This window comes from Saccopteryx leptura, chromosome 6 (genome assembly GCF_036850995.1).
Source record: "Saccopteryx leptura isolate mSacLep1 chromosome 6, mSacLep1_pri_phased_curated, whole genome shotgun sequence".
NCBI lineage: Eukaryota > Metazoa > Chordata > Mammalia > Chiroptera > Emballonuridae > Saccopteryx > Saccopteryx leptura.
Genome location: NC_089508.1, coordinates 9,135,794 through 9,160,938, shown reverse-complemented (window position 1 = coordinate 9,160,938; position 25,145 = coordinate 9,135,794). Strand labels below are relative to the sequence as shown.

Here is a 25,145-nt window from a genome sequence, read left to right as displayed (position 1 = left end):
CGTATACGGGAGTCTGTCTGACTACCTCCCTGCTTCTCACTTCGGAAAAATACACACACACACACACACACACACACACACACACACACACAGTAAACAGTAATAAATTGGGTTCCATCAAAATTTCAGACAGCTCAAGGTAGGCCGAGCAGAGAGAATGTTCAACCTTCCTCTGCCTTTTTGTCCTATTCAGGCCTCGCAGAGATGGATGCTGCCCACCCACATCGGGCAGGACCATCTGCTTTGCTCAGTCCACCCATTGAAACATCTGTCTCTTCCAGAAACACCCTCATGGGCAAATTCAGAAGTAAAGTCTAACCAGTTATCTGGAATCCTATGGCCCAGTCATGCTGACACGTAAAATGAACCATCGGGATAAGAAAATCAGAATAGAATTAATTAACGAAGGGAGAGATGAACAACCAATGGAACCGAACAGACCACAGAGAAACAGACCCACGCCTAGATGCAGACCTGACAAGAAGAAAGGGCTGGAATGGCCAATAACGAGGCTGGGATCGTTGATTACTGACATGAGAAAAATTAAATTGCTTCCTTAACCCCCAACAAAAATAATCAGTTACAACAGGGCCGAAATACAAAAACTAAAATAAAATAACTACAGCAGAGTATCTCAAGCTGGGAAAGGAATTCTTAAACAAGGGCTAATTATATAGAAAAATGTTAATAAACTTTGACAAAATTAAAAATTAAGATCTTTGATTCTGTGTTTCTTCTTATAAGGGCACTAATCCTATCATGAGAGCTCCACCCTCATGACCTAATAATTACTTCTCAAAGGCCCCATCTCCAAACGTGATCACATTGGGGATCACACAGTCTCTGGTAGTCAGTGAAACACTGGTCCTACTCCCACAGACCATGCTGGGCGCCCAGCTACTGGGTGGCCTTGAACAACCCCCTCCATCTCTCTCTGCTACAGTTTACTTGCCCTTGACAAAGCCTCAGAGTCCCTGAGCCACCTTCCTCACAAGCAGTCTAGAAGCTCATGATGTGAATAAAAGTCCCTGAGAGGGACATCACCAAGAGGAAACAAGTAATACACATCAAGACCCATCAGATCACAACGCATCCCCTACCAGTGAGAGAGCTTAGAGAACAGAACGGCAAAGCTCGCAACAGCTCTTTTGGGGACCCACAACCAAGCCTGGGATGTCTGCGTGAGCGCGCGCGCGCGCGCGCGCACACACACACACACACACACACACACACACTCACGAGGGAATAGACCCCTTTGGGCATCTCTGCTGTTGTCCTCATCCTAGCTATGGCACTGCGTGGTTTAGGGTGCCTGTCTGAGGGAAGATCATTAACAGAGAACAGTTGTGCAAGTTGGCACTGTGCAATCCTACACGTCATGATTCGCAGCTTAGTCTCTGTTAACTTATTAGCCGTGTCAGAGCTCCCGTTTCTATGTGACACTATGTGTCAGATGCATTTTGTCATTTAATTCTCAGGTCCTGTCAACTTCATTTTGCAGGTGAGGAAGCCCAGGCTCAGAGAGACACTGCCTGGCCCGAGCCACAGGAAAAGCAGAACTAGGATTTAAAGTTCCTTCTGCCCAGTTCCAGAGCCCGAGCACGCCGGACTCGGTGCGCTGAGCTGGCACAGAAAGCTGGGTCTCCCAGACCCTGATCTTCAGGCCAGGGAACAAGGCATGCCAGCTCCAGTAGAGCTCTGCTCGCTGCCCCGAACGGGCTTGACTACAGCACCGGGAGGGGCTGCCAAGAGTCCCGAACTTGGGTTCAAGGCTGGGTCCAGCACCAACCAGCTGGGCGACCTCAGGCCTCAGTTTCCTTTTCCGGCCCACGCAGAGAGCTAATCGTGAGCGCTCACACTCCGGGGGTGGGGCCGAGCACGGTCACGTGGAGGGGCACCCGGCCGCGAGCCCCGCCCCGCCCCGCCCCCGCGCTCTGGGTCCTCCGCCCCGTCGCTGTCTGGAACTAGGAGCGCTGAGCGCAGGTCCGGCTCCCTCCGCGCCGCCACGCTGGGGCTGCTCAGGTCTGCGCGGTAGCCGCAGGGTCGCGGACACCTGCTTGCTGCTCAGCTCGCTCCCGACCAGCTGTGCAAGCGGCTGGACCAGCAGCAGCAGCAGAGACGATCCGAGCGCAGGCGGCAGCAGCAGCCGCGGCGACGGTGGCACCATGGATCTGTCCTTTATGGCCGCGCAGGTAACCGGACGCCTTCCCTGAGCGCCCCGAACACCAAGTTTGGGCAGATTCGGGGCTACGGTCTCGCCCTCCCCATCGGAGCTGGGTGAGCCAGGAAGGTTGGGGCCGGAGGGTGGCGCCATCTGGGATCCACCTCCTGTTCCTTTGTCCAGCGTCGGGCATCCTGACCGGGTGCGCGCGTCTGGGATAACGAGCTCGGTCCCTATGGGGTGGGGCAGGCCATGAGCCCAGAGCTCATTGGGTTCATTGTCCCCAGGCTGGGAGGGCCCTGGCAGTTTGAGTCGCTCTCTCCCTGTCCACCCCCACTTGCTGTCCCTTTCGAATACCCTGGAGCCCTTCATGGTCTGGCAGCTCAGATGTATGATTCTGGGTTGGGCGGGCAACCTCGCTCTTCCCTTTTCTGTATCTTACCGAGCTGCCGAGTAATCTGTCACTGTCCCCCCCCTCCCCGCCCCCTACCTCTTTACCTGAGACCGGAGCCCCAGCAAGACAGCCGCTTTGTGACCCGCCAGGCGCCAAACACATCGACCGTTTTTTTTTTCCTGTTAGGCTTTGTGCCGAGTCTGTAGCCATCAGTGCCCGTGCGACCATAACTCTTCCCTTGACACAAAACAGATTCCCAGCCGCCAGACACAAAACGGATTTCTCATCGCTTGAGCTTTGCAACAAGAGAATCCTGTTCTGAGGTTGGGTGATGTTTATGCTTCTACGCCTTAACTCTCGTGAACCAGAACAAAGGCACACACCGCTTTCTCTAGCTGTCTGTGGCCTTCTGAGCACCCAGTGCCAGTGTGGCTTCAGGGAAGGGCCACGTTTGGTCTGGGAAAGTGTGTCCCAGGGTTCCAAATCCAGGCCTAGCACCTTCTATGAGGTGGCTTAGTTGAGAACCCAGCGGTGGGAAGGCCACCAGGTTCCCTCTGTCTCCTGGGTGTGTGGCAGGGGCCCTACTTGCTGCTGTTTAACATTTCAGGGAGCAGAGTTTGAGGGGACACTCTCCTTTACCCCCAAATGTCACTGTGGTAGAAGCCAGTTTAAAAAGTAACAGGAAGATCTAGGCTGTAGGGACAGCGAGTCCCCAGATACAGGCAAAAATGATGCAGATTTCACAGATTGGCTCCAAGGGACCCGAATCCAGTTCTTGGCAGCCTCTTGACAAGTTTTCCATAATGCTAATTGCTCCCATGAGTATTGCTGGGCTTTTATGCCTCATTTTTGTCTCCTGTTTCTAAACCCATGTTTAAAATAATTGTCGTGTGGACATCATTTTATGCAGTGGTGACTTGAGCTACATGGGAACCAAAGTGTCCTCACTGGATTTATTTCTAGAGGGGCAGGAGCTCACACAATGTCTGTCTGCCCTCCCCTCTGGATCCCACCAACAGCTGGCATCTCTGAGGTTAAAAAATAAATTGATCTCTGCTAACCCTGGGGCTGTCTGGAGCATCCTGAGTTGCTATGGTAACGTGACTAAATAAACATAGGGCTTTTTAGAGCCTATAGGTTGAGCCTCTGCAGAGAATGGGTTCTGTTTTCTTCTTTTGTTTATAATTCAAGTTGCATGTGGTCAGTTTATTCCCATGGACAGATGTTTGGGCATTAATTACATGCTCAGTCCTGAGCTAGCAGAAAGGGACAGACACAGGAAGTGCCGTTCAGTGGGAAGAGACTCTTAAGGTTTATTGAGCACCTGCTGTGTGCCAGACACTAGTCACGTGCACACTTTCTTACAGGTCTGGGACCTAGGCGCTGCTGTCCTCATTTCACAGATCAGGAGATCAAACTTCTAGCACGACTGAGTAATTTTCCCAGGATGCGCCATTAGCAGGGGGAAGAGCTGGGTTTTCGATCTGGGGCTGCGAGTCTTAGCTGATGCTCAGACCCAGATTCGCACCTTATCGTTTCACCCTGAAGACACCACATAAGGGACAGGGCAGACATACTTAAAGATGACTCATCTCTTCTTCTGGGACCCAGGGAAGTGGTCCGACCGTGGTGTGTTGTACTCAGTGGGTGGCTTGCTGGTGTTGCCCTGTCCCACAGGGAGCAGGAAACTTTTATCCCTTTATCTGTAGCATTAACAGTACTTGGCCAACAGGAGTGCCCAGGACATGCTGTGAGTGTGCAGGGACCAGCCAGTGTGTGTGACCGAGTCACTGTCCCCATGCATCAGCCGTGGGCAGATTGACAGAGAAAGGGCGGGGTCTCCATTCATCTGTTCAGCATATGTTGAGTACCTGCCTTGTGCCGAGCTCTGTGTCTGGCACTGGGACGGGGAGGCTGGGGGACAGACATGAGTGGGATGTAGACTTAGTTTCTGGGTGCTCCCAAGGTATTGGATATGTGATGAGCCAGCCATCCCCAGCAAGGGTGACCAAGGTGGCTGGCACATAGTAGGTCCTTCACAGGCATTTGTTAGATGACTGGATGAAGGCCAGACAAGATGTAGGCATGCCCATGAGTAGACATTCTCCAGAAGAGACAGTGAATTTGAGGTGGCAAGTGTTCTCCTTCCAAACACCTGTCATCGTCGGGACTTTGAGGATGGAGGTTCTGATGCTGAGAACTGCAGGTTCCCCCGGGGTGGGCCGGGAGTGAGGGCCTTCTAGGCAGAGGCATGAAGGTAGGAGGCCCAGAATCTGATCCCAGAATCCCTGAGGGAGTTGGAGGGAGGGGCACAGGAGAGCCAGGGAGGGCAGGGAGAGCCAGCTTACAGAAGGTGCCCCACGGGGGGCTGAGTCCCCTCAATCAGCAGGCGGTGGGGGCCACTTCAGGTCACTGCACAGGGGCTGGTCTATAATAGAAACAACGGCTTGGGAACACCCCCAGCAGAAAACGGAAACAAGAGGGGTAGGTGGAGTCAGGAGCGCGCCCCTGCTTGACTGATGTGTCCAGCTAAAGAAGCCAGATCCTTGTGAGCCCCAAACCCAAGCCCCTTCCCCTTTGGAATGTTGTGAAGAGTGATTCTCGCCCGTGGTTGTAAAAGGCCCAGAGGATATAATCCATTTCAGGAAGATTTCTCCCTCAAAAGCTAAGTATTACGAAACACCTTTTTTGGACGTACAAGGTGGACATCAGTTACCCGGAAAATCCTCTGAGGCCGTCGCGCCCTCCCTGCGGTGGGCACACAGGGCTGTGTGTTAGGGCTTAGAAGGGGCTGTGGGTATAAAGACTCAGCTCATGAACTCTACCTCACCCTGAGCCCTGGATGTGTTCAGCCACCCTCTTCCACCCTGGAAACACCCAGCCCCAAACTGCACAGTTCCTGGGTCCCTGGAGACTCCGGAGGGTTCGACAGTGAACAGGAGTATCCATATCTCTACGGCCAGAGGTAGCCAGGAGGGCAAAGCCACCCAGACCCTCAGGGACCGGAGAATTATGGACTTGGAAAGCTGAGCCCAAGTCCCTGTGCCATCTCCACAGGAGGCTCCACTCATTGCTCCCCTCCTCCCTGGATGTTTGTGCTGGCCCCCACGTCAGGGGGACATCTGATCCTCTCCGCTTACAGCTGGGCTGGCCTTAGTGACTTTCTTGACAAAGACAGTGCTGTCTGAGTGGCATGCTGGGACTGCTGAGATTAGCTTGGAGGAAGCTTGCAGCTTCCTCCCAGGTCTCTTGGAATGTTTCCTCTGAAGGAAGTCTACCGTCGGGCAAGAAAGGCAGAGACCCTCAGGCTTCCACCCTGCAGGAAGGGAGTGAACATTTAAGGAGCCTACTGTGTGCTGGACCAGTGCAAGGGCCCAACCAGAGGGACACGAAGTGCCCGCGCACATTTTCCCTTTCCCTGGCTGTGGCGCCCTGTGGAACAAGCTCGCCTGTGGCAGGAAAGACAGCCTTGTCTTGCCTAGCACTGTCCCTGCAGTGACTTGCCTGACCCCAGGAGTTCCCAAATGCTGCAGCCATTAGAACCACCGGGGGGGTTTTAAGAGCCCTGCAGCCGGGTCCCACCACAGACACCGCGGCAGAGCCGGGCACTGGGAGCGGGCAGTGGCAGTTCCTTTTCACTCCCCGGTTGATTCCAGTGTGCGGTCAGGGTTGAGGCCCGGGGCTATGCCCTCGCTGTAGGACTGTCCCCTCCCCTTCTCAGGATAGAACAGATCTTTGGTCCTTTTTAGGTTGTGAAAGTCATAGGGTCCCTGGAAGTCACCCCAGTACTGATTCAGCCATTTCAAATAGTGAGGTCCAGAATACTACACCTGGGAACTTGCTCCAAAGTTAAGGTCCCCCCTTCCTCCAGCCCACACCTGCCACAGGTGCAAACCTGCCGTCTGGGGTGGCTGCCTTCATTGCCCCCACGGCACAGACAGGGAGGTGGAGGTCGGGTGGCTTGGCCGCAAGGCAGGGGGGGCAAGAACTGGGAAACCCTGTCTGCTGATCACAGGGCCATGCTTTCCTGTCACCTGCCACCTCGAAGAGCAGTCTGGGTGCTGCGGGGGGGGGGGGGGGCCGTGGACTGACCAGGGATGCCCTGCAGATCAGCGTCAGGGACTGTGGATCCTCTGAGGTGCACCAAATGTTGGGTTTATATACGTTTTTAAACAATTCATTAAAAAGGTCTGTATTTATTTCCTTGGGCTGCTGAAACAAATTGCCACAAATTGAGTGGCTTAAAACAGAAATGTATGTGATCTCTCCCAGTTCTGTAGGCTGGAAACCTGCAGGATTAAGGGTGGCCGGCCGGGTCCCTCCGGAGGCTGCGGGAGAACGGTTCTCATGCCCCCACCGTAGCCTCACGCTGTTGCCGGCAGCCTCGGCCTTCCTGGCTTGTGGATGCATCACGCCAGTCTCTGCCGGTCATATTGGATGAGGACCTACCCTAGTGACCTCATCTTAACTAGAGTCTATCTACAGAGATCTCCTTTTTATTTTTTTATCTTATTTTTATTAATTTTTTTGTTTGTTTTTTTCTGGGTTTTTTATCTTATTTTTATTAATTTTAATGCAACGACATTGATAAATCAGGGTACATATGTTCCAAGAAAACATCTCCAGATTATTTTGACATTTGATTATGCTGCATACCCCTCACCCAAAGTCAAATTGTCTTCTGTCACCTTCTATCTGGTTTTCTTTGTGCCCCTCCCCTCCCCCTACCCTCTCCCTCTCCTTCCTCGCCCCCTCCCCACCCCTCCACCCCACCCCCTGTTACCATCACATTCTTGTCCATGTCTCTGAGTCTCATTTTTATGTCCCATCTATGTATGAGTTCATATAGTTCTTAGTTTTTTCTGATTTATTTATTTCACTCCGTATAATGTTATCAAGGTCCATCCATGTTATTGTGAATGATCCGATGTCATCATTTCTTATGGCTGAGGAGTATTCCATAGTATATATGTACCAAAGCTTTTTAATCCACTCGTCCACTGAGGGACACTTGGGCTGTTTCCAGATCTTCGCTATTGTGAACAATGCTGCCATAAACATGGGAGTGCATTTCTCCTTCTGGAACCGTTCTATGGTGTTCTCGGGGTATATTCCTAAAAATGGGATGGGTGGGTCAAAAGGCAATTCGATTTTCAATTTTTTGAGGAATCTCCATACTGTTTTCCACAGAGGCTGCACTAGTCTGCATTCCCACCAGCAGTGTAGGAGGGTTCCCTTTTCTTCACATCCTCCCCAGCACTTATTCTGTGTTGTTCTGCTGATGAGCGCCATTCTGACTGGTGTGAGGTGATATCTCATTGTGCTTTTAATTTGCATTTCTCTAATGATTAATGATGTTGAGCATTTTTTCATCTGCCTATTGGCCATCTGTATGTCCTCTTTGGAGAAGTGTTTATTCATTTCTTCTGCCCATTTTTTGATTGGATTGTTTGTCTTTCTGGTGTTGAGATTTACAAGTTCTTTATAAATTTTGGTTATTAACCCCTTATCAGACGTACTGTCAAATATGTTCTCCCATTGTGTAGTTTGTCTTTTTATTCTGTTCTTATTGTCTTTGGCTGTGCAAAAGCTTTTTAGTTTGATATAGTCCCATTTGTTTATCCTGTCTTTTATTTCCCTTGCCCGTGGAGATAAATCAGCAAATATATCACTGCGAGAGATGTCGGAGAGCTTACTGCCTATGTTTTCTTCTAAGATGCTTATGGTTTCACGGCTTACATTTAAGTCTTTTATCCATTTTGAGTTTATTTTTGTGAATGGTATAAGTTGGTGGTCTAGTTTCATTTTTTTGCAGGTTGCTGTCCAATTTTCCCAACACCATTTGTTGAAGAGGCTGTGGCAGGGTGAGTGGCATGTCCATTGTATGCCCTTACCTCCTTTGTCAAATATCAGTTGTCCGTAGAGCTGTGGGTTTATTTCTGGGTTCTCCGTTCTGTTCCATTGCAGAGATCCCCTTTTTAAAGAAGGTCACATGCACAGGAAACAGGAGCTGGGATTTCCATATATCTCTTTGGGAGATGAAATTCAACCCAGATCATGGTCTAAAGACCCATAAAGAATAAGATCTTGATGACTGTGTTACTGGCCACAGGTCTTAGAGAGGCCATAGGCAGATCGCCTGTCCGAGCCTCAGTTCTATCACCTGTGAAATGGGGATGGAACTGCCTCTCCAGCTGTTCACTAGTTGCCAGGGAGGTAGGGGTCACAGGCGCTGCTGCACGAGACAGGACAGGGCGGAGGTAAGCACAGGGGCCTGGCAGCCGGCAGGGGACATCTAACCCAGCTCCAGAGGCCGGGCTGAGCTGAGTTGGAAGGATGCTTAGCTGTTCCGTAGACGAGGAGAGAGGAAGCTCCCGGCAGAGGAAATGCACTGTGAAGGCTGAGGTGGCGTGGGGCTGGAAATGGGGTCTCCTACTGGCTGTGGGTGTTGTAAGTGTCCATGTGGTTGGACCAAGGCTGGGGAGGAGGTGGGTGATAAAACCACGGGGGTGGGGCCAGGCAGGTGACGTCGGGCACTGAAACGGAACAGGGCGAGTGGCTGGGTGACTCGGGAGCAGGGGCCCGGCCGGCGGGGAGCATGTGCCATGCAGACACGTGAGCCCTGGAAGCCGGCTCTCCTGGGGCTTTAAGAAAACTGAAAATCAGATTTGTGCATGCAGTCTGCATGTCCAGATCTTGACAACTAATTAATTTTTTTTAACAAGCCAACCAACTATGATATGAGCTGTCTCAGTTACTTAATGTTTTTTACTTCAGTTATTTAGTAGCTCAAAGCACTAATTTTTACTCTGCTCATGCTTTTGCGGGACCAGATTATGGGAGGGACTCGGGCAGTGTGCTTCTCTGAGGGTGTCAGCCGGGGCTGGACCTCGGCTTCCGGTGTGGCCTCTTCACACACACACACACACACACACACACACACACACACACACACGTCCGGCGCCCCGAGCAACCTGGCCGTCCTCTGCACCTGACATTTAGTTCTGCGAGCGTTTCTGCAGGCAGCGCTTCCTCCCGGGGTGGCGGTCTCAGGGTCTGTGCTTCTTGTGTGGCGCTGCCTCCCCTCCAAGATGCATTCCCAGGTAGAAGCTGCAGAGCTGTTTATGACCTAGCCTCGGAAGTCCCAGGCTTGCACTTACTCTATTTCCTTTTGGTCAAGAAAGTCCTGCTGCCAGCCTAGATTTGAGGAGCAGGGATCCGATTTGACCCGCTGCCGTGGGAGCCGCGTGGGTGCCCAGGAGGGAGTAAGGCAATGGGCGGCAGCCGTCTTTGGAGACTGGCTACCCCATGGACCAAACAGAACGGGTGTGTGGGCTGCGCTCACCCCGGGGCCGCCAGCGTGATCTCTCTAGACTGGACGGCGGCGGACAGAGCTTGGCGAAACCTTGTAGTAAACAGCCAAGCCTGGAGAGAAGTAAATTATTACTAAGGAGGTGGGCCATGGCTATGTTTCTGACCTACCAAATGGCAATTTCATATAGCCAGTCTAACATGTCCTACGTGGTAAGACAGTAACTTCCTTGTGTTGTGGAGGCAAGAGTTGCTGTGGGGCGTGGGGTGGTGTGAAGAGGCATGGGTGGACAGTGGCAGGGTCACTGCCTGCTGGGGACTTCTGAGGGGGACCTCCCGCATTGAAAGAGTGGGCCATTGCCTCTCCACTTCTTCCTGATTGGTCCTGCTGGGGGGAGGGGCACGCTCACACCTGGAGCATGGTGTTGACACGGTGGGTCTTTCTGGAAGACAACATGTGTGGTCTAATTAATGCCGAGACGCTGATACATCCTCCAGCAGCCTCCTGTTCTCCATCTCTCCCTTTCTCTGGACCTTGGGAGGCTCACAGTTAATTTGCATTTTAATAATTTTTTATGGAGAAAAGAAAACCCCACGGAAGACATCTGGTGTTGAAGAGGCAATTGTGTTACCTCTTCGGATGGTCCTGGCTAGACTCAGGGCCTGTGGGATTATTATTCCAAAAGATCTGCGAGAAACTGGCAGAAGCTTTCCCTCCCCCGAGGAGGCCAGCCCTACCCAGAAAAACAGAATTCTAGGGAGTCTGGCAATCTGCTTCTTAGCAGTCCCCAGCTAGGGACTGGTCTTTTTCTTCAAGCAAGAATTGTCATTAAAATACAAATTGTCCGTTATCTCAATTGTCTTTAACCAAAGGGCCCCATCTTGTTCTTCCAATTCCTGTTGAAAAGATCTAATATTTTATCATTCCAATTAGACCTGCCTCGGGAGAGAACTGTAGGGTACATGTTTGCAGGGTGTGATGAGTAGTTAAGGGGAAAGTAAAGATCGGTAGTGCTGTTTGCAGACCGAATGCACAGGTAGTGTTTTTAAAAGAGCCAAAGCATTCCATCTGACTTGCAATCATTGTATCTCACAGAGCTCAGAAAACTGGGACAACTGGGGGCGGATTGCAAGTCTCCAATTAAAAGCTTAAGAGCATCTGCTGTGTGCTCAGCCCTGCTCTGGGGGGGACTGAACCCCACCTTCTCCTATTCTGAGATGATGGAAATCCAACCCTGCCCACCCTCTCCCCATTCTAACCGCTCAAGATGTCCCTGTGCCTACACATCATAGCTGCCATGGATCAGATATTTCCGGGGTGTTAAACAAGACACAGAACCTCACTAAACCCTTATAAGAGCGTCATGGAATAGACAATCTAAAGACTCATTTTATAGATGAGGAAACTGAGGCTTACAGAGGCAAAGTCACTTGCTCAGGGCACACAACTAAAATTCAAACCCAGATCAGTGTGCCACTTCAGCTTATTTTTAAAATCTAATCTGACAATCTCTACCTCCTAATTGGAGTATTTAAACCATTTACATTTAATGTGATATATATTTGGGTTTAAATCTACTATCTCACTGTTATTTTTTTTAATTGGGTCCCCTCTGTTCTTTGTTTTCTTTTTCCTTTTTTTTTTAACCCTCTTTTGGATTGAGAAACTTTTATTCCACATCATATCCTCTGTAGAGCTATCAGCTATAACTCTTGTTTTATTATTTTAATGGTTGCTTTCAGATGTAGAGTTTATACCTATAATTTATCACATCCTATCTGCAAGCGATATTGTTTCTCTTTACATATAGTGTGAGGACCTTACCATAACACTTCTGTTTCTACCCTCTCAACTTTTATGTTATTATTATCACAGGTTTCACTTCTACGTATGTTATAAACCTTACTCTACATTGTTATGCTTATTAAAAGTCAGTTAGCTTTTATTCCTGGCCTGTTAGCTCAGTGGGTTAGATCATCATCCCTATACCCCAAGGTTGGGGGGTTCAATTCCCGTTCAGGTCACATACAGAAGAATCAACCAAGAATACACAACTGCATGAAACAACAAACTGATATTTCTCTCTCTCTCTCCCCCCTTCTCTCTCTCTCTAAAACCAATAAAAGAAAGTTTTTAAAAAGTCACTTATCTTTTAAAGAGATTGAAATAATAAGAAAGAAATCTTATATATTTTTCCATATAGTTATTATTTCTTTGTATAGATTTATATTTCCTAGTTATTATTATTTTATTTTATTTTATTTATTTTATTTTATTTTTGCCTAGTGGACTTGAACATTTCTAATGGAGCAGAAGTGCTGGCAATGCATTCTTTCAGCTTTTATTTGTCTGGAAAAAATCTCATTCGGCTTTCTTTTTTTGAAAGTCTTTTTTTAAAAAACTGGGCATAGAATTTGAGGTTGACAGTTTGTTTTTCAGGACTGTGCATATATTACTCCACCACCTGCCTGCTTGCATTGTTGCCAGTGAAAAATTTGCTGTCATCCTTATTTTACTTCTCTGAATATAATGTGTCTTTCTCCCCCCACCCCTTTGGCTTCTTTTGCAGTTGTCCTTTATTGATTTTGAGCTTGTTGACTATAATGTGCCTTCATGTTGTTTTCTTCATGGTTCTTGTTCTTAGGGTTTGGGAGTTTACTGCATCTGTGTGTGTTTATACGTCTCTTTACCTTTGAAAATGTTTCTGTCATTTCTTTCTCCCCTTTCATCCCAGTTTTATTGATATATAGTTAACATATAACATCGTATATGTTTAAGGTGTTCAACATAATGACATACTGATATATGTACATATGGAAAAGTGATTATCACAATAAATCTAATTAACATTCATTTCTTATATACATACAATTCTATTTCTTTGTGACCAGAACTTTAAAGATCTACTCTCTCCGAAAGTTTGAAATATACAATACAGAATTATTAACTGTAGTTTCCATGTTGTGCGTGACATCCCCAGGACTTGTTTATCTTATAACTGGAAGTTTGTACCTTTTGACTACCTACACCCAATCCCCCCACTGCTGGCCTCTGGCAACTACCAATTTGATCTGTTTTTATGAGTTTGAGTTTTTTAAGATTCCATGTATAAGGGAGATCATATTGGCATTTCTCTTTCTCTGCCTGACTTATTTTATTTAGCACAATGCCCTCAAGATCCATCTATAATGTTACAAATGAGAAGATTTCTTTCTTTTTATGGTTGAATAGTATTTGTGTGTGCGCGCATGTGTGCGCATATGTGTGTGTGTGTGTGTGTGTGAGAGAGAGAGAGAGAGAGAGAGAGAGAAAGAGAGAGAGAGAGATTTCCTTTATCCATTCATTCGTCTATGGCAGTGGTCGTGAACCTTTTTGGCTGAGAGAGCCATGAACGCCACATATTTTAAAATGTAATTCCATGAGAGCCATACAACAACCCGTGTATGTTACACATTATCCAATAAAAATTTGGTGTTGTCCTGGAGAACAGCTGTGATTGGCTCCAGCCACCCACAACCATGAACATGAGAGGTAGGAAATGAATGGATTGTAATACATGAGAATGTTTTATATTTTTAACATTATTATTTCTTTAATTAAAGATTTGTCTTGGAGCCAGATGCAGCCATCAAAAGAGCCACATCTGGCTCACGAGCCATAGGTTCCTGACCCCTGGTCTATGGATACTTAGGTGGTTTGCTGCAGTGAACATGGGGGTGCAGATACCTCTTCAGGATACTGACATTGTTTCTTTCAGAGACATAACCAGAAGTAGAATTGCTGGATCATATGGTAGTTATGTTTTTAATTTTTAAATTTAATTGTTTGAACCCCCATACTGTTTTCCATAGTGGTTACACCAGTTTACACTCCCACCAACAGGGCACAATGGTTCCTTTTATTCCACATCCTAACCAGCACTTTTATCTGTTGTCTTTTTCATGATAAGCCATCCTAACAGGTATGGGGTACATCTCTCACTGTGGTTTTGATTTACATTTCTCTGAAGAGTAGTGATACTGAGTATATTTTTATGTGTGTTGGCCACCTGACTATCTGCTTTGGGGAAAATGACTATTCAAATACTTTGCCCATTTTTCAGTTGGATTGTTTGGTTTTTGCCCTTGAGTTGAGTTTGCCATTATTTCCTTACATATTTTTTCTGTTCCCCTCTCTCTGTTCTTCTTTGGAGAGTTGATTACACATATAGTAGGCTGCCTGAAGCTGTCTCACAACTCCTGTATACTTGTTCTTTTTTTTTTTAGTCTTTTTTCTGTTTGTTTTTATTTTGGATAGTTATTATTGATATGTCTTCAAGTTCACCAGTATTTTCTTTCAATATACACCCAGTGTATGATCTTGGATGTTGTAGTTTTCTTGTCTAGAGCTTAATTTGGGTCTTTTTTTACACTTCAATTTCTTCCTCACACATTCACTATTTCCTCTAGCTTTTTGAACATAAGGAATAGAGTTATAACAATATTTTAATGTCTTTTCTCAATTCTAAATATGAGTCAGTTCTGGGCTGGCTTTGATTGATAGCTTTCTCTCTTCATCATGGACCACACTTTCCTGCTGCTTGGAATGCCTAATAAATTTTAGTTGGATGCCAGACATTGTGAACTTTACTTCGTTGGATGCTGGACATTCTCATATTCTTATAAGTATTCTCAAGCTTTGTTCCAGGATGCAGGTATGCTATCTGGAAACCGTTGGGTCCTTTGGGTCTTGCTTGTAAGATTTGTCGGGTGGGATCAGAGCCATCTTTAGTCTGAGTACTTATTTCTCACCACCAAGGCGAGGCTGTGCTGAACATTCTGCCCATGCTCCCCGCATTAGGAGTATTTTTTTAAAGGCTGGTGGAAACAAGCACTATTTGTGGCCTGTGCATGCTCCAGGCAGTTTCCGGAATCCTTCGGTGATTCTTTCCTCTCTCCGTGGTTTCCTCATGCACATGCTTGTGTCAGCCCTCTGCCCAATATCTGGGCAGTCCTTTTGCAAATCTCCGAATTCTGTGCCTGTACAGCTCTCTCCTCTCCACACTCTGCCCTGTAGCCTCCAGCTGCCTTGGTCTCCCGAGACTCTCGGTCTCTTCTTCAATCGGGGAGCCCACCGGCCTCTTCCTGGGATTCTCTTCCCTGTTCCACAACCCAGAAACTCTCGCAGGCCGTCCACTGAGGCAGCTGTAGGGCTCGCCATGTTTGTTTCATCTCTCCATCGCTCACTGTCCTTTATTGCCTAATGTCCGATTGTTTGAAAGCCATCTTTGTATATTTTGTCCTTTTTTGTTGTTGTTGATTCAGTTGGGAGGGTAAATCCTATTTCTCCATCTTGGCTGGAAGCAGGGTTATCTTAAGTCTGTGGGGTTTCATAGTTGCTTTTCTTTAGTTGTGCATTGTTGCTTTTTGTGCATGCCTTGAACAGGGATCGGACCTTGAGCTCAAGCCGAGGCAGCAATCCCTGGCTCAAGCCAGCGACCTTTGGGCTCAAGCCAGCGACCTTGGGCTTTCAAGCCAGTGACTTTTAGTCTCAAGCTGGTGACCTTTGGGATCGTGTCAATGATCCCACACTCAAGCCAGCAATCCTGCATTCAAGCCGATGAGTCTGCACTCAAGCTGTTAAGCTTGTGTTTTTAACAGCTATATTCTCACCCTCTTTCTTCCCTCCCCTTATGAGAAAGGAATTCGACATCTGAGTCTAAACCTGATCCACGACCTTTCCTTCCAACTATGGGACCTGGTTCAGCACTTCCCTGTCTCTTCTGAATGTCATACAATGCAGAGAATGTATGTACTTACCTAGCAGGTGAGTCCTGATACCAGAATGGGAGCGCCAAACCATGCATGGCCTGACCGAATTTCTTTCCACCCCTCCTTTGCCACAGGGGTTTCTTCAAGGTGTCTTGTGACAGGATGTCCCATGAGACATCGGTAGAAACTGAAGGTGACCCGATGTGAGGTCTGTGTGCCAGCAGCTGGGAGTTGGGCCGCTCAGTGACCAGGGCTAGCTTCTCTTAGGCCTCCATCCCAGGCCCGTGGGCCCTTGCGAGACTCATTCCACAGAAGGATGAAAGTGAGAGGCTGGGGAGCAGCTTACTCCAGCCTCACCCCCGCCAGGGTGGCAGCCAACAGCTGGGACTCTGTTTGTTTCTCCAGACCCCACACCAGCCCCTCATCCATCTCCTCGGCGCAGAGTGTGGGGAGCTGATTAGAAGTTATAATTTGGCTTCCAGTGGCTTTGAGGGAGACAGAGGGAGGTGACTGATGTGCTCTCTGGCCACTACGCTCCCGCCTGTCTTTGCTGAGCTGTGGCAGAGTCGCCCACATCGTCCGGCTCCTTTCTGCTATCCGGCAGTCTTTCTTCCCTCCCTGTGGAGAGTCCAATAACCAAATCAGGCAGGTGGGGTGGGCCATGTGGCCGGCATGCCATGGAGACACCCCCGCGCTATGTTGGGGGCCGTCAAGGAGCCATTGCCAGCCTGTCTTTGTCGCCCTCCCCAACACCCTGCCAGTATACGTTACATATGTTACATACATTACATATGGGACACGGCTCTCCGGCCCACAGACAGGGGAGGCCGGAGCCCACCTGCGGGGGGCAGAAGGGAACCAGGGAGCAGATGAGGGCAGGGCTCTGTGCTGCGACCACCTGGGAGGGTGGTACTGTCACACACGCACTTTAGAGAGGAGGACACTGAGGGTCTGGCCCAGAGTCACCCCAATAGGAGCACTAAGACCAGACTGGGTCTGAGCCCAGGGTCCCGGGACCAAAGCTGGACTACTGCTGACGGACCACAGCTTGTTGATGTGGGAGCGAGGGAGGTCTGAGCCCCAAACACGTGAGGCCCCGTGTCCCAGACCTCCACAGCGAGCCCTCTGTTAGTGCGTGTCTCCCTCCCTGGCGCCTCTGCGGACAGAGTGGGCTGAGGCCGAAGTGAATTGTTCCAAAGTGCAGACCTGCGGGCTCCAGAGACGGGGGTGGGCCGGGGGCGAGAGGTCTGGAGAAGGGGACACTTGCTCCCTCTGCAAAGGATCTTCCCTTCCTCCCCCTCCGGGCCCCCAAAGCTCCGACTGGCTCTCCAGCAGAGCATCCCTCCTGCCCGAGGTCCCCTCGGACAGAGGTTCTCATCTCCTCTGTGCCAGGAGCGCTGCTGCCCAGCCCAGGGCCACGGCTACTCAGTAATTAATAGATGAACTGGGAGAAAAGCTGGACGGAAAGGCGTGTCTGTGTCAGCCTGTTGGCGCTTCCTTCTGGGGTCTGGATTGTAGCTTTCCCCCAGGCCACCAGTCCTGCTGCAGCACCTACACCTGTCCCTGAACATGACTGTCCCCTGTGGGGTGAATGCTGCTGCTAGACCAGCTTTCTGGGTAGCATTTTGTTTCATTTTCTGAACAAGCCCATTGTATGAACCTCTGAGGACCATGGCGTGAACTTCTGAGGACCATGGTGTAAACTATGTGACCGTGGTGTGAACCATGATAACCGTGGTGTGAACCATGATGATGATGGTCTGAACCCTGATGACTGTGGTGTGAACCTCTGTGGACCGTGGTGCAAACCTCTGAGGACCATGTGTGAACCGTGTGACTGTGGTGTGAACTGCGATGATGATGGTGTGAACTTTGATGACTGTGGTGTGAACCTCTGTGGACCGTGGTGCAAACCTCTGAGGACCATGTGTGAACCGTGTGACTGTGGTGTGAACTGTGATGATGATGGTGTGAACCATGATGATGATGGTGTGAACCTTGATGACTGTGGTGTGAACCTCTGTGGACCATGGTGCAAACCTCTGAGGACCATGTGTGAACCGTGTGACTGTGGTGTGAACTGTGATGATGATGGTGTGAACCTTGATGACTGTGGTGTGAACCTCTGTGGACCATGGTGCAAACCTCTGAGGACCATGTGTGAACCGTGTGACTGTGGTGTGAACTGTGATGACCATGGTGTGAACCGTAAAGACCATGGTGTGAACCTATGCTGGCCATGGTGCCCATCTGTTCTGGTCATGGCGCCCACCTATGCTGGCCATGGTTTTTATCTGTGGTTGTCCCCAGTTTACTAATGAGAATGGAGCCCAGAGCAGTTAAGACCTCTGAAGCCGACAGTGGATGGGACTTGGGTTTGAACAGAAGGTTGACCCTTCTGAACCCCTGGACTTCACTGACAAAATGGTGACTCAGAGGGAAGGCCACCAGCCATCCAGGCCTGCACAGGAATGAGGTGTTTCCTAGGATGCAGGACTTGGGGTGCTGAAACCTGCACAGTGCCAGGGGAACCTGGGTAATTGGACACCCTACTCAGAGGTCATCTGGGATTGAGAAGGGCTCTTCGACCCTGCAGGTGATGGAAATGGTCTTCCAGAGTTTAGTGCACCACCTAGATCGAGTCAAGGTTGTGGTTCAATCTGTCACTTCCTTGAATCTAGTTCTGATACATCCATTAATGTGGCCACTGAGGCTGAATTTGCCTTCTGTCATGCTGAACCTTTGGCCCTTACTGAGGAGAGGTCTCTTTCCCAAGTGCCGCTGTTCTGCCAGTTGACCCTTCCAGAATTTGTGCAACTTATGTTCTTGAACCTTTGCACAGATAGGTCAGGAGCTATGAAGGGTCTAAAATTTCACCCTGCTTGCAAGTTAACCTGCCACGATTTAAAAGGCGCTGACAGAAGACATGTGGCTCCTTGATAAAGGGCTTTATTATTCACGGCACAGCCAACAGCGTGAGCTTCATGGTCACATCATTGCCCCTTGCCCTACACATCCCGGGGGGGCCGGGCGAAGCAGCCGGGCAGATTCTGGGCCAGCAGTCAGTTTGTGCATCAGCCGAGGAGCCCCACGCATAGGGAGCCCCACTCCTTTAAAGAGAGTTGCTTGCAAACCTGCCCAGCCTTTGTCTCTAGGGGAGATACTTTTATCTCAGAGGGAGATACCATCCTGGTCAGGAAACAGATGTGCAAGAGGGGACTTGGTCTGGCTCTTTCTTTAGGACTGTTGACTGCACAGACGTCTCTGAGAAGGTAACCCAGTGTAAGAACCGTCACTGTCTTTACTCAGAGAGTGTGCAGAACCCGAGACCCATGGAGAATTGTCTCCCAACAGTAGATTTCTCCTTCTCTCTCCGAACTGCGGTGCACAGACCTGGGCTGGCACCTCAGCCCGGCCACTCCGGAACTGTGTTGTCGCCTTGGACAAGCGACAGGTCTCCGAGCCTCAGTTTCTACAACCTAAAAAAGAGGTAATGCCTGTCCCCCAGACGTGCTCTAAGGGGTTTCTTTAAACAGCATCCTTGAAGCGCCCTCACTAAGCCCGGGGTGGAGAAAACCGCGGGGAGGGGACAACAGAACCCGCAGCCACCGGGATGTGGCGCCCACCCTTCTGGTACTCTCTCCCCTGTCGTTCCCATCCCTCCCTGACTCGATCCGTGGGCTCCTGTCCCTTCTCACCTGTTGAATGGGGCAATGTCACCGTCCTGGCCCTGAGCCCACCAGCTAGCGCTGAGAACCTGGGAAGCCGTTGTTGGGAGAACTTGGAGCAGAGACCCCAACTCCGGTTGACATCTGAGCTTCTGCGTCCCCGTCTGTAGCGTAGAACCCTCCGCCTGGGGGTGTAAGAAAGAATGGAAGGAGTTGACAGACGTGGAATGCTTAAAACGTGCCCACTTGTGCCGAGTGTTGAGCGGAGCCGCCGTGGAGCGTGGCGGTGGCCGGAGGCTCCGGGGACGCCGTGTGGGGCTGAGCGCACGGGTTTGCTGCCCGGCGAGCGAAGTGGCCCTTCCAGCCGCTCCTGGAGGGAACTGACTGAGAAGAGCAAAACAAAGGGACCGTGGGGCTGAGCTGGTTCTGCAGGATCGCCCAGCAAGCTGGCAGATTCGGTCGCGATTTATTGGGCCCTTCAGATGGCTGGGCCCCCTGTGCACCTTCTGTGTGAGGAATATGGGACCGCCCGAGGCCTCCTTCTGGTCTGGGGGCTTGAGAGGTGGCGGAGGCTTGGAACTGGACCTCCTGGGACCTGCTTGCATATTGTATGACCTTGGGGCACAGTGACAGACGTCCTTCTCTGGGCTCCATTTAGGAAGGCGGTGTCGTGTGGTGGTTAGGGCTTGAGAAGTAGCCCTGCTGGGGGCTGGCGGCTGGAGCCGCCCTGGCAACAGTGGAGTAGAGGCCAGACCCTGTGGCTCTGCACCCGGCTCCCGCTGGTGAAGGCTGCGACTCAGGCCAGACCCTTCTCCAGCCGGAACCTTATCTCCAATATGAAAACCCCGTTTGAGCTCCTCTGGGTCCGGGAGGGCGCTGGGCGGCCGGTGAGATTCAGCCTTGCATGTGGGAGGCAGCCCCTCTGTTCGCCACCCTGTTTTACTTGCCTGCCCAGAAGATGAGGCAGGTAGGACTGGGGTGGCCGACCCAGGTGAGAGCTGGCCCCCCACTCGCTGCAGGACAAGTCTTTGCCCCCCCACCCCCAGAGCTGCAGTCTCCTCGCAGGTCCAGTGGAATGAATGCAAGAGCCGGGAATCCAGGAACACTGCACACGCTGAGCCAGTGGAGATGTGCTTGCTGGGCTGTGGAGTCCCCAGGGCTCTGTGTGTGTGTTGCTCCCACGGATGAACAGTCTGTGGAGTCTGTCTGAGCAGGTGGCTTGCACCCGCCACACCCTCTCTTGCTAGGGGCCGGGCGCTCGGGGCTCCACAGAGCCACAGGGCCGGTCCATTCTCCCGCTGTCCTCGCTCGCCTCCTGCCTCACTCCTCTTCCTCCTCAGCCAGCGGCCTTTGTCTTCCTCCTTCGTCCAACCCCAGGGAATCTCCCCTCCACCAGGAATCACCAAGCACGTCTGTCTGAAGAGGGATAAGCCCCATACCCATCACAGCAGACGTCGGCAGCTCCCAGAGCCCCCCAACACAGCCCTCAGCTCATCGCGTCGTTGCTGCGCTCAGGTTGGACGGAGAATATTGAGCTCATAGTCCCACAGTTTGAACGTGCTTCTTCCAGTGCGTGCGCCATCGTTAGGTAGTGAGAATAAAGACTCGGCCACCAGCAGCCACTCCCACTGATGATAACAGCACCACTAAGAAATATGGCAGCTTATGAAATCACTATCCACCGGGCGCCCGGCCCCGTGCCGAGCCCTGAGCTCAGGTCTTGACGTCCGTCGGCTCCTGAAGTCCTCCTAGAGCCCCAATGAGGGGGGTGTTCTCAGCCCCGTACTGTAGATGAGAAACGTAAGGCTCTGGGAGGATGGACCGGTCCAGGCGCACCCGGCTCCGTGGCAGCCACATCGCGCGTGGAATACAGACGGCCCAGCGGTTGTGCGGCACTGTCCCTCTGCTGGGGTGGCTGGGGTTCAGTTTTGTTGTTGCCATCGGGCACGTGTGCGGTTGCCCCGTATTTCAGGTTATAAGTTCACTTGAGACGCTGCTTCCTCTTGTGTAAGTGTTTGACAAATAGCAGACGCGTCCACCGGGAAAGCCCAGTGCAACTGGTGGGGCTGGGAGTCAAAGACTTTTGAGCTCATTGATAGAGATGACGTGTGTGTGTGTGTGTGTGTGTGTGTGTGTGTGTGTGTGTGTGTGTGTGTGTGTAAGACACCGTGTTGTCTTTCAAGTAGACCTCGTTAGCGACCACATAACCAGTATCTAACAGGCGGTGCCTTCGGAGGAGCAAGATTCAAAGAAATATACATCTCAGCATAATTCCACAGCTTCCTGCCGAATCCTCCCCGGGACAGTTATCCTAATACCTCCTCTTTTGTCTCGGTAACCACATCCCTCCTTTAATGAGGAGTTACTCAAACGGCCCGAAGCTAAATCCTCGATCCGGCTAGCTCCGGGCTCTGCATGCTTGGAGCCGAAAGCCTCTCGTATCTGCTTGCAGCTTTGCCTGCCGCTGTGCGCAGCCCTCTGAGCCTGCCACCGCTGGGGGTGGTCCCCAGGTCAGGCGAGGGAACGGGCGGTGGGATCGCAGGTCTGTGGCTGCACCGTCCACGGGCACAGAGCCCGGCTGGCACCCTGGCCTGAACCCCAGCCCTCCTCCTTTCCCTTCCACCCTGTGACAGACATCGTGGCCTCTGATTGTTCCCAGTTCATCAGGAAAGAGGAAATAGGCAAAAACACCAATGGAGCTTTGGCTCGCCCAGTGGTCTGTCTCCTCTCCTCCCTGCCTGTGGCGGAAGCTGTCATCTGGGTTACAGCCGCCCACGGGCATCTCCACAGTGGTCCTCTGAGACTCCGGGGCTGCCCTTACCCCTGGAGAGCGGGGCCTTTCAACCTCTTCTTGGAGGAAATTCCTGCTCCCCAGCTCCCTCCAGCCGCTAGTCAAGATCAGGGTCCTCTCAATGCCACGCCTCTGAGCGGCCCCCTGGCCAGACCCCACAAGGAACAGGCCCCAGTCCGTTTTCCAAACTTTTCAGCTGAACCGGGACCAGGGTTTTTCAGCAGGAGATCGGAGTGCTTTCCTTGCTCCTGGTCACGCACGTGCTCCCTGGGCGCCCCAGGCCTCGTTAGCCTTCAGAGGGCCCTCGCACACCCCTGGGGAGAGCCAGCCCTGTCTCTGAGACGACCTCTCTTCACCAGGCAGGGTTTCTGTGGAGCACACACAGACTGATTGTTGGGTTTTGCCCAAACAATCCAGGGAGCACATTTATTGAGTCCCTGCTGTGTGTAGGATACTGAGGATCAAAGGAGACGACTCAGGTCCCCCCCCCGTCCTGAATCACAAAATGAGAGGTTGTCCGTACACGGCAGAGTCACGACTTTTGTCCCATAAAGAGAAAAATCTTTCCATCTGATGCTCACGAAACATCCCGGGGGCAGGTGAGGCCGAGACCCGCACGTCCGTCTGAGAGTTTGGGAAGCTGAGGCCGAGAGATTTTCAAGCCGCTGTTGATTTGCAGCTGTGAGCTGAGGTCTCGGCTGTCCTGGTCCCCGGGCGAGCCCCCCACAGTGGATGGTCGCCGTCAGGAGTAAGAAGGGGTATCGGTACCCTTTCTCTTGGACACACAACCTGAAAAAGAAAAAAGAATTGAGGTTTGTTGGGCAGATAAACTATATTATGCTCACTTTGTTAAAGATGGCGCTGCCCACGTGGAAGCCCGTTACCCAGGTGATATTAGTTGCCCTTCTTGCTTGGAATGAGCGTGATTATATTAATGTGTGTTGGGGCGGGCTGTAGGCAGGATCCTTGTAGCCTGGGGCTTGGTTTTAGGACTAAGCCTTTCCCACCCTTTTTGATGTGGGGTGGTGCAATCCCATCATGCCTCAGATAAGTGACTTTGTATCAGAGACTTTCTTATTTGTATATTGGATTAAAGGTTTTGATTTCTACACTGTAAAATGGGGGCAGACCGGGAGCTTGCTCTCTTAGTTCCTGAGATTAGCATTAGAGGAGAGAGCAGAGAAAGGAGAGCAGATAAAGGTCACGTGGAGGAGGCCAGGAGAAGCAGCCAAGATGGCAGAGTGCTGAAGGAGAAGCCAGTTGATGCAGTTTGTGCAGGGAGAAGGAGATGGGAACAGAGGTGAATAAGTCTGGTGAGCTAGAAACCTTTGATTCTAGGAAACTCAGATCAGTCAGTAGCTTTGTGAGCACTGAATGTGAGTGGGTTTTGGAGCCCAGTGTGTGTTTTTACTTGCCCGCCTGGTGCAAGCTAGGATTAAAGATGATGGCCCACCAGTTCTTGGCTCCGTTGTTTCATTACTGTCTGTCCAAGTCCAATGCGAACCTGCATGGGCCAGGCGGCTGTGATGGTGGCCGTGGATACTGGCTTTACAAGGTTCTTCTTAAAAAGTCCTCTCGACCCAACGAGCAGGACCATGGGGTCTTTTTGAGGAATAACAAAGGTCACGTCCTGTCTTTCTGTGGTTGCCTGGCGCATGGCCCTTTCCATGCTGGGACCCCATCAGGCCAGCAGTGAGCAGCCTTGCTCTCTGGCCAGGATCATGCATGTGGCGCCCTCTCTGTGCCTGTTTCCTTCACGACACACAGGGCTCTCTCCATCTCGTGCACAGGATTTGACACGGCTATCCAGACCCAGATGGGGAGAAGATTCTTTCTCTGGCTGTGACCCCATCGGGGATGCAGAAATAAACACCCGTGAGTACAGCTGCACGTGGCACGTGTCCTGAGCCGGCTTGCATACAGCCCAGCTTTCTGAGACAGTACCCAGCACAGCCAACAAGGGACGGCGAGAGATAGCTACTGACCTGGTCCCGAATCATAACAGCAGCAAGAATTAGATCCCTTTGCTCTGCTTCACCGACCCCTTCTTGTCCATCTATCAGGACCCATCTCAAGAGACACCTCCTCAGGGAAGCCTTCCAGGAGCTTCCTTGGACATTCCAGGTCATGCCCAGCCTTGTGCCATGTCCCTTGTTCCTGCCTAAGGGGTGCAGCTTCCTAAGTGCGAGGGGGGAGACTCGACATCCTGACGTGTACCTCCAAGGAGAGTCTGGCCCCTTGTTATTGTTATTGGTTTGATGTCATGATTACCACTTAAAATGATTTTGCGGTATAGAGGAGAGGAGATTCCAAGTGACCCAGAGGATCCACGCAGGGAGGTAGAGACGCGGGCCTGCCGTCACCCGCGCCGCCTCCACACCGGGATGCGTGTGCTCACCAGTGCTCAGCAGGGCTGTATTCTGATGGTGTTTCTTTTGTTAGGTCTTGTCTCCACCTTCCTCCCTCCCTTCCTCTCCTCTTTTTTCTTTCTCTTCCTCCAAAACAGAGATCCCACGGTTTTACTCTTTACCCCTCTGGCTGCCTTAGTTCCCTGGGGCACATAGTAGGTGCTTGGTTAAAGAGCAGGAGAACAAGGGGACAAACTCCCCACCAGTCACCCTCAGGCCCAGAGACTTCATTCCACTCCGTGGAAGGGAAGTTCGTATCCTCAGGGAGGTGCCAGCTCACAAGGGACACCCGCGAGGTTCCACTGCTGCTGTTGAATCACTCCAAAGGAGCTACTGAATTAATCAGGGCAGAAGAGGTTCTGATTTACGACGCCCTTTGCCAGCTATTCCCTGAGGGAGACGGGAAACTCCCCGTTGTTCTCTGTCTGCTCCAGTGCTGATATGCAGGGAGGGTGGCAGGAGCATCTCAGCTGAGGACAGGGCCACCCCTCCACCCACAGGAAGCCTCTTCTTGTGAAGGGTCAGCAGACACAGCCAGGAAGGGGGGCGGCACCGTCCCCCGCTGGTCTGGGCTGTTTCTCCTTTAGGTGCTCAGCCAGCCTCCCCTAAAAATGAGTGGTGAGCCCTGACTCTTCACTGTGGACCATGGACGCACTGTGGG

General features: G+C 51.1%; 1 protein-coding gene across 1 annotated transcript in view; it reads left to right on the top strand.

The window, feature by feature from the left end:
• The window catches only part of C6H14orf132 (chromosome 6 C14orf132 homolog), a 54,082-nt gene that overhangs the window by 5,721 nt on the left and 23,216 nt on the right, over positions 1-25,145 (top strand). Inside the window, exons 3-4 of the mRNA XM_066341557.1 lie at positions 1,479-1,501; positions 1,836-2,192. Of these exons, the coding sequence (XP_066197654.1) occupies positions 1,479-1,501; positions 1,836-2,192 (380 nt within the window). The remainder of the gene's footprint in view (positions 1-1,478; positions 1,502-1,835; positions 2,193-25,145) is intronic.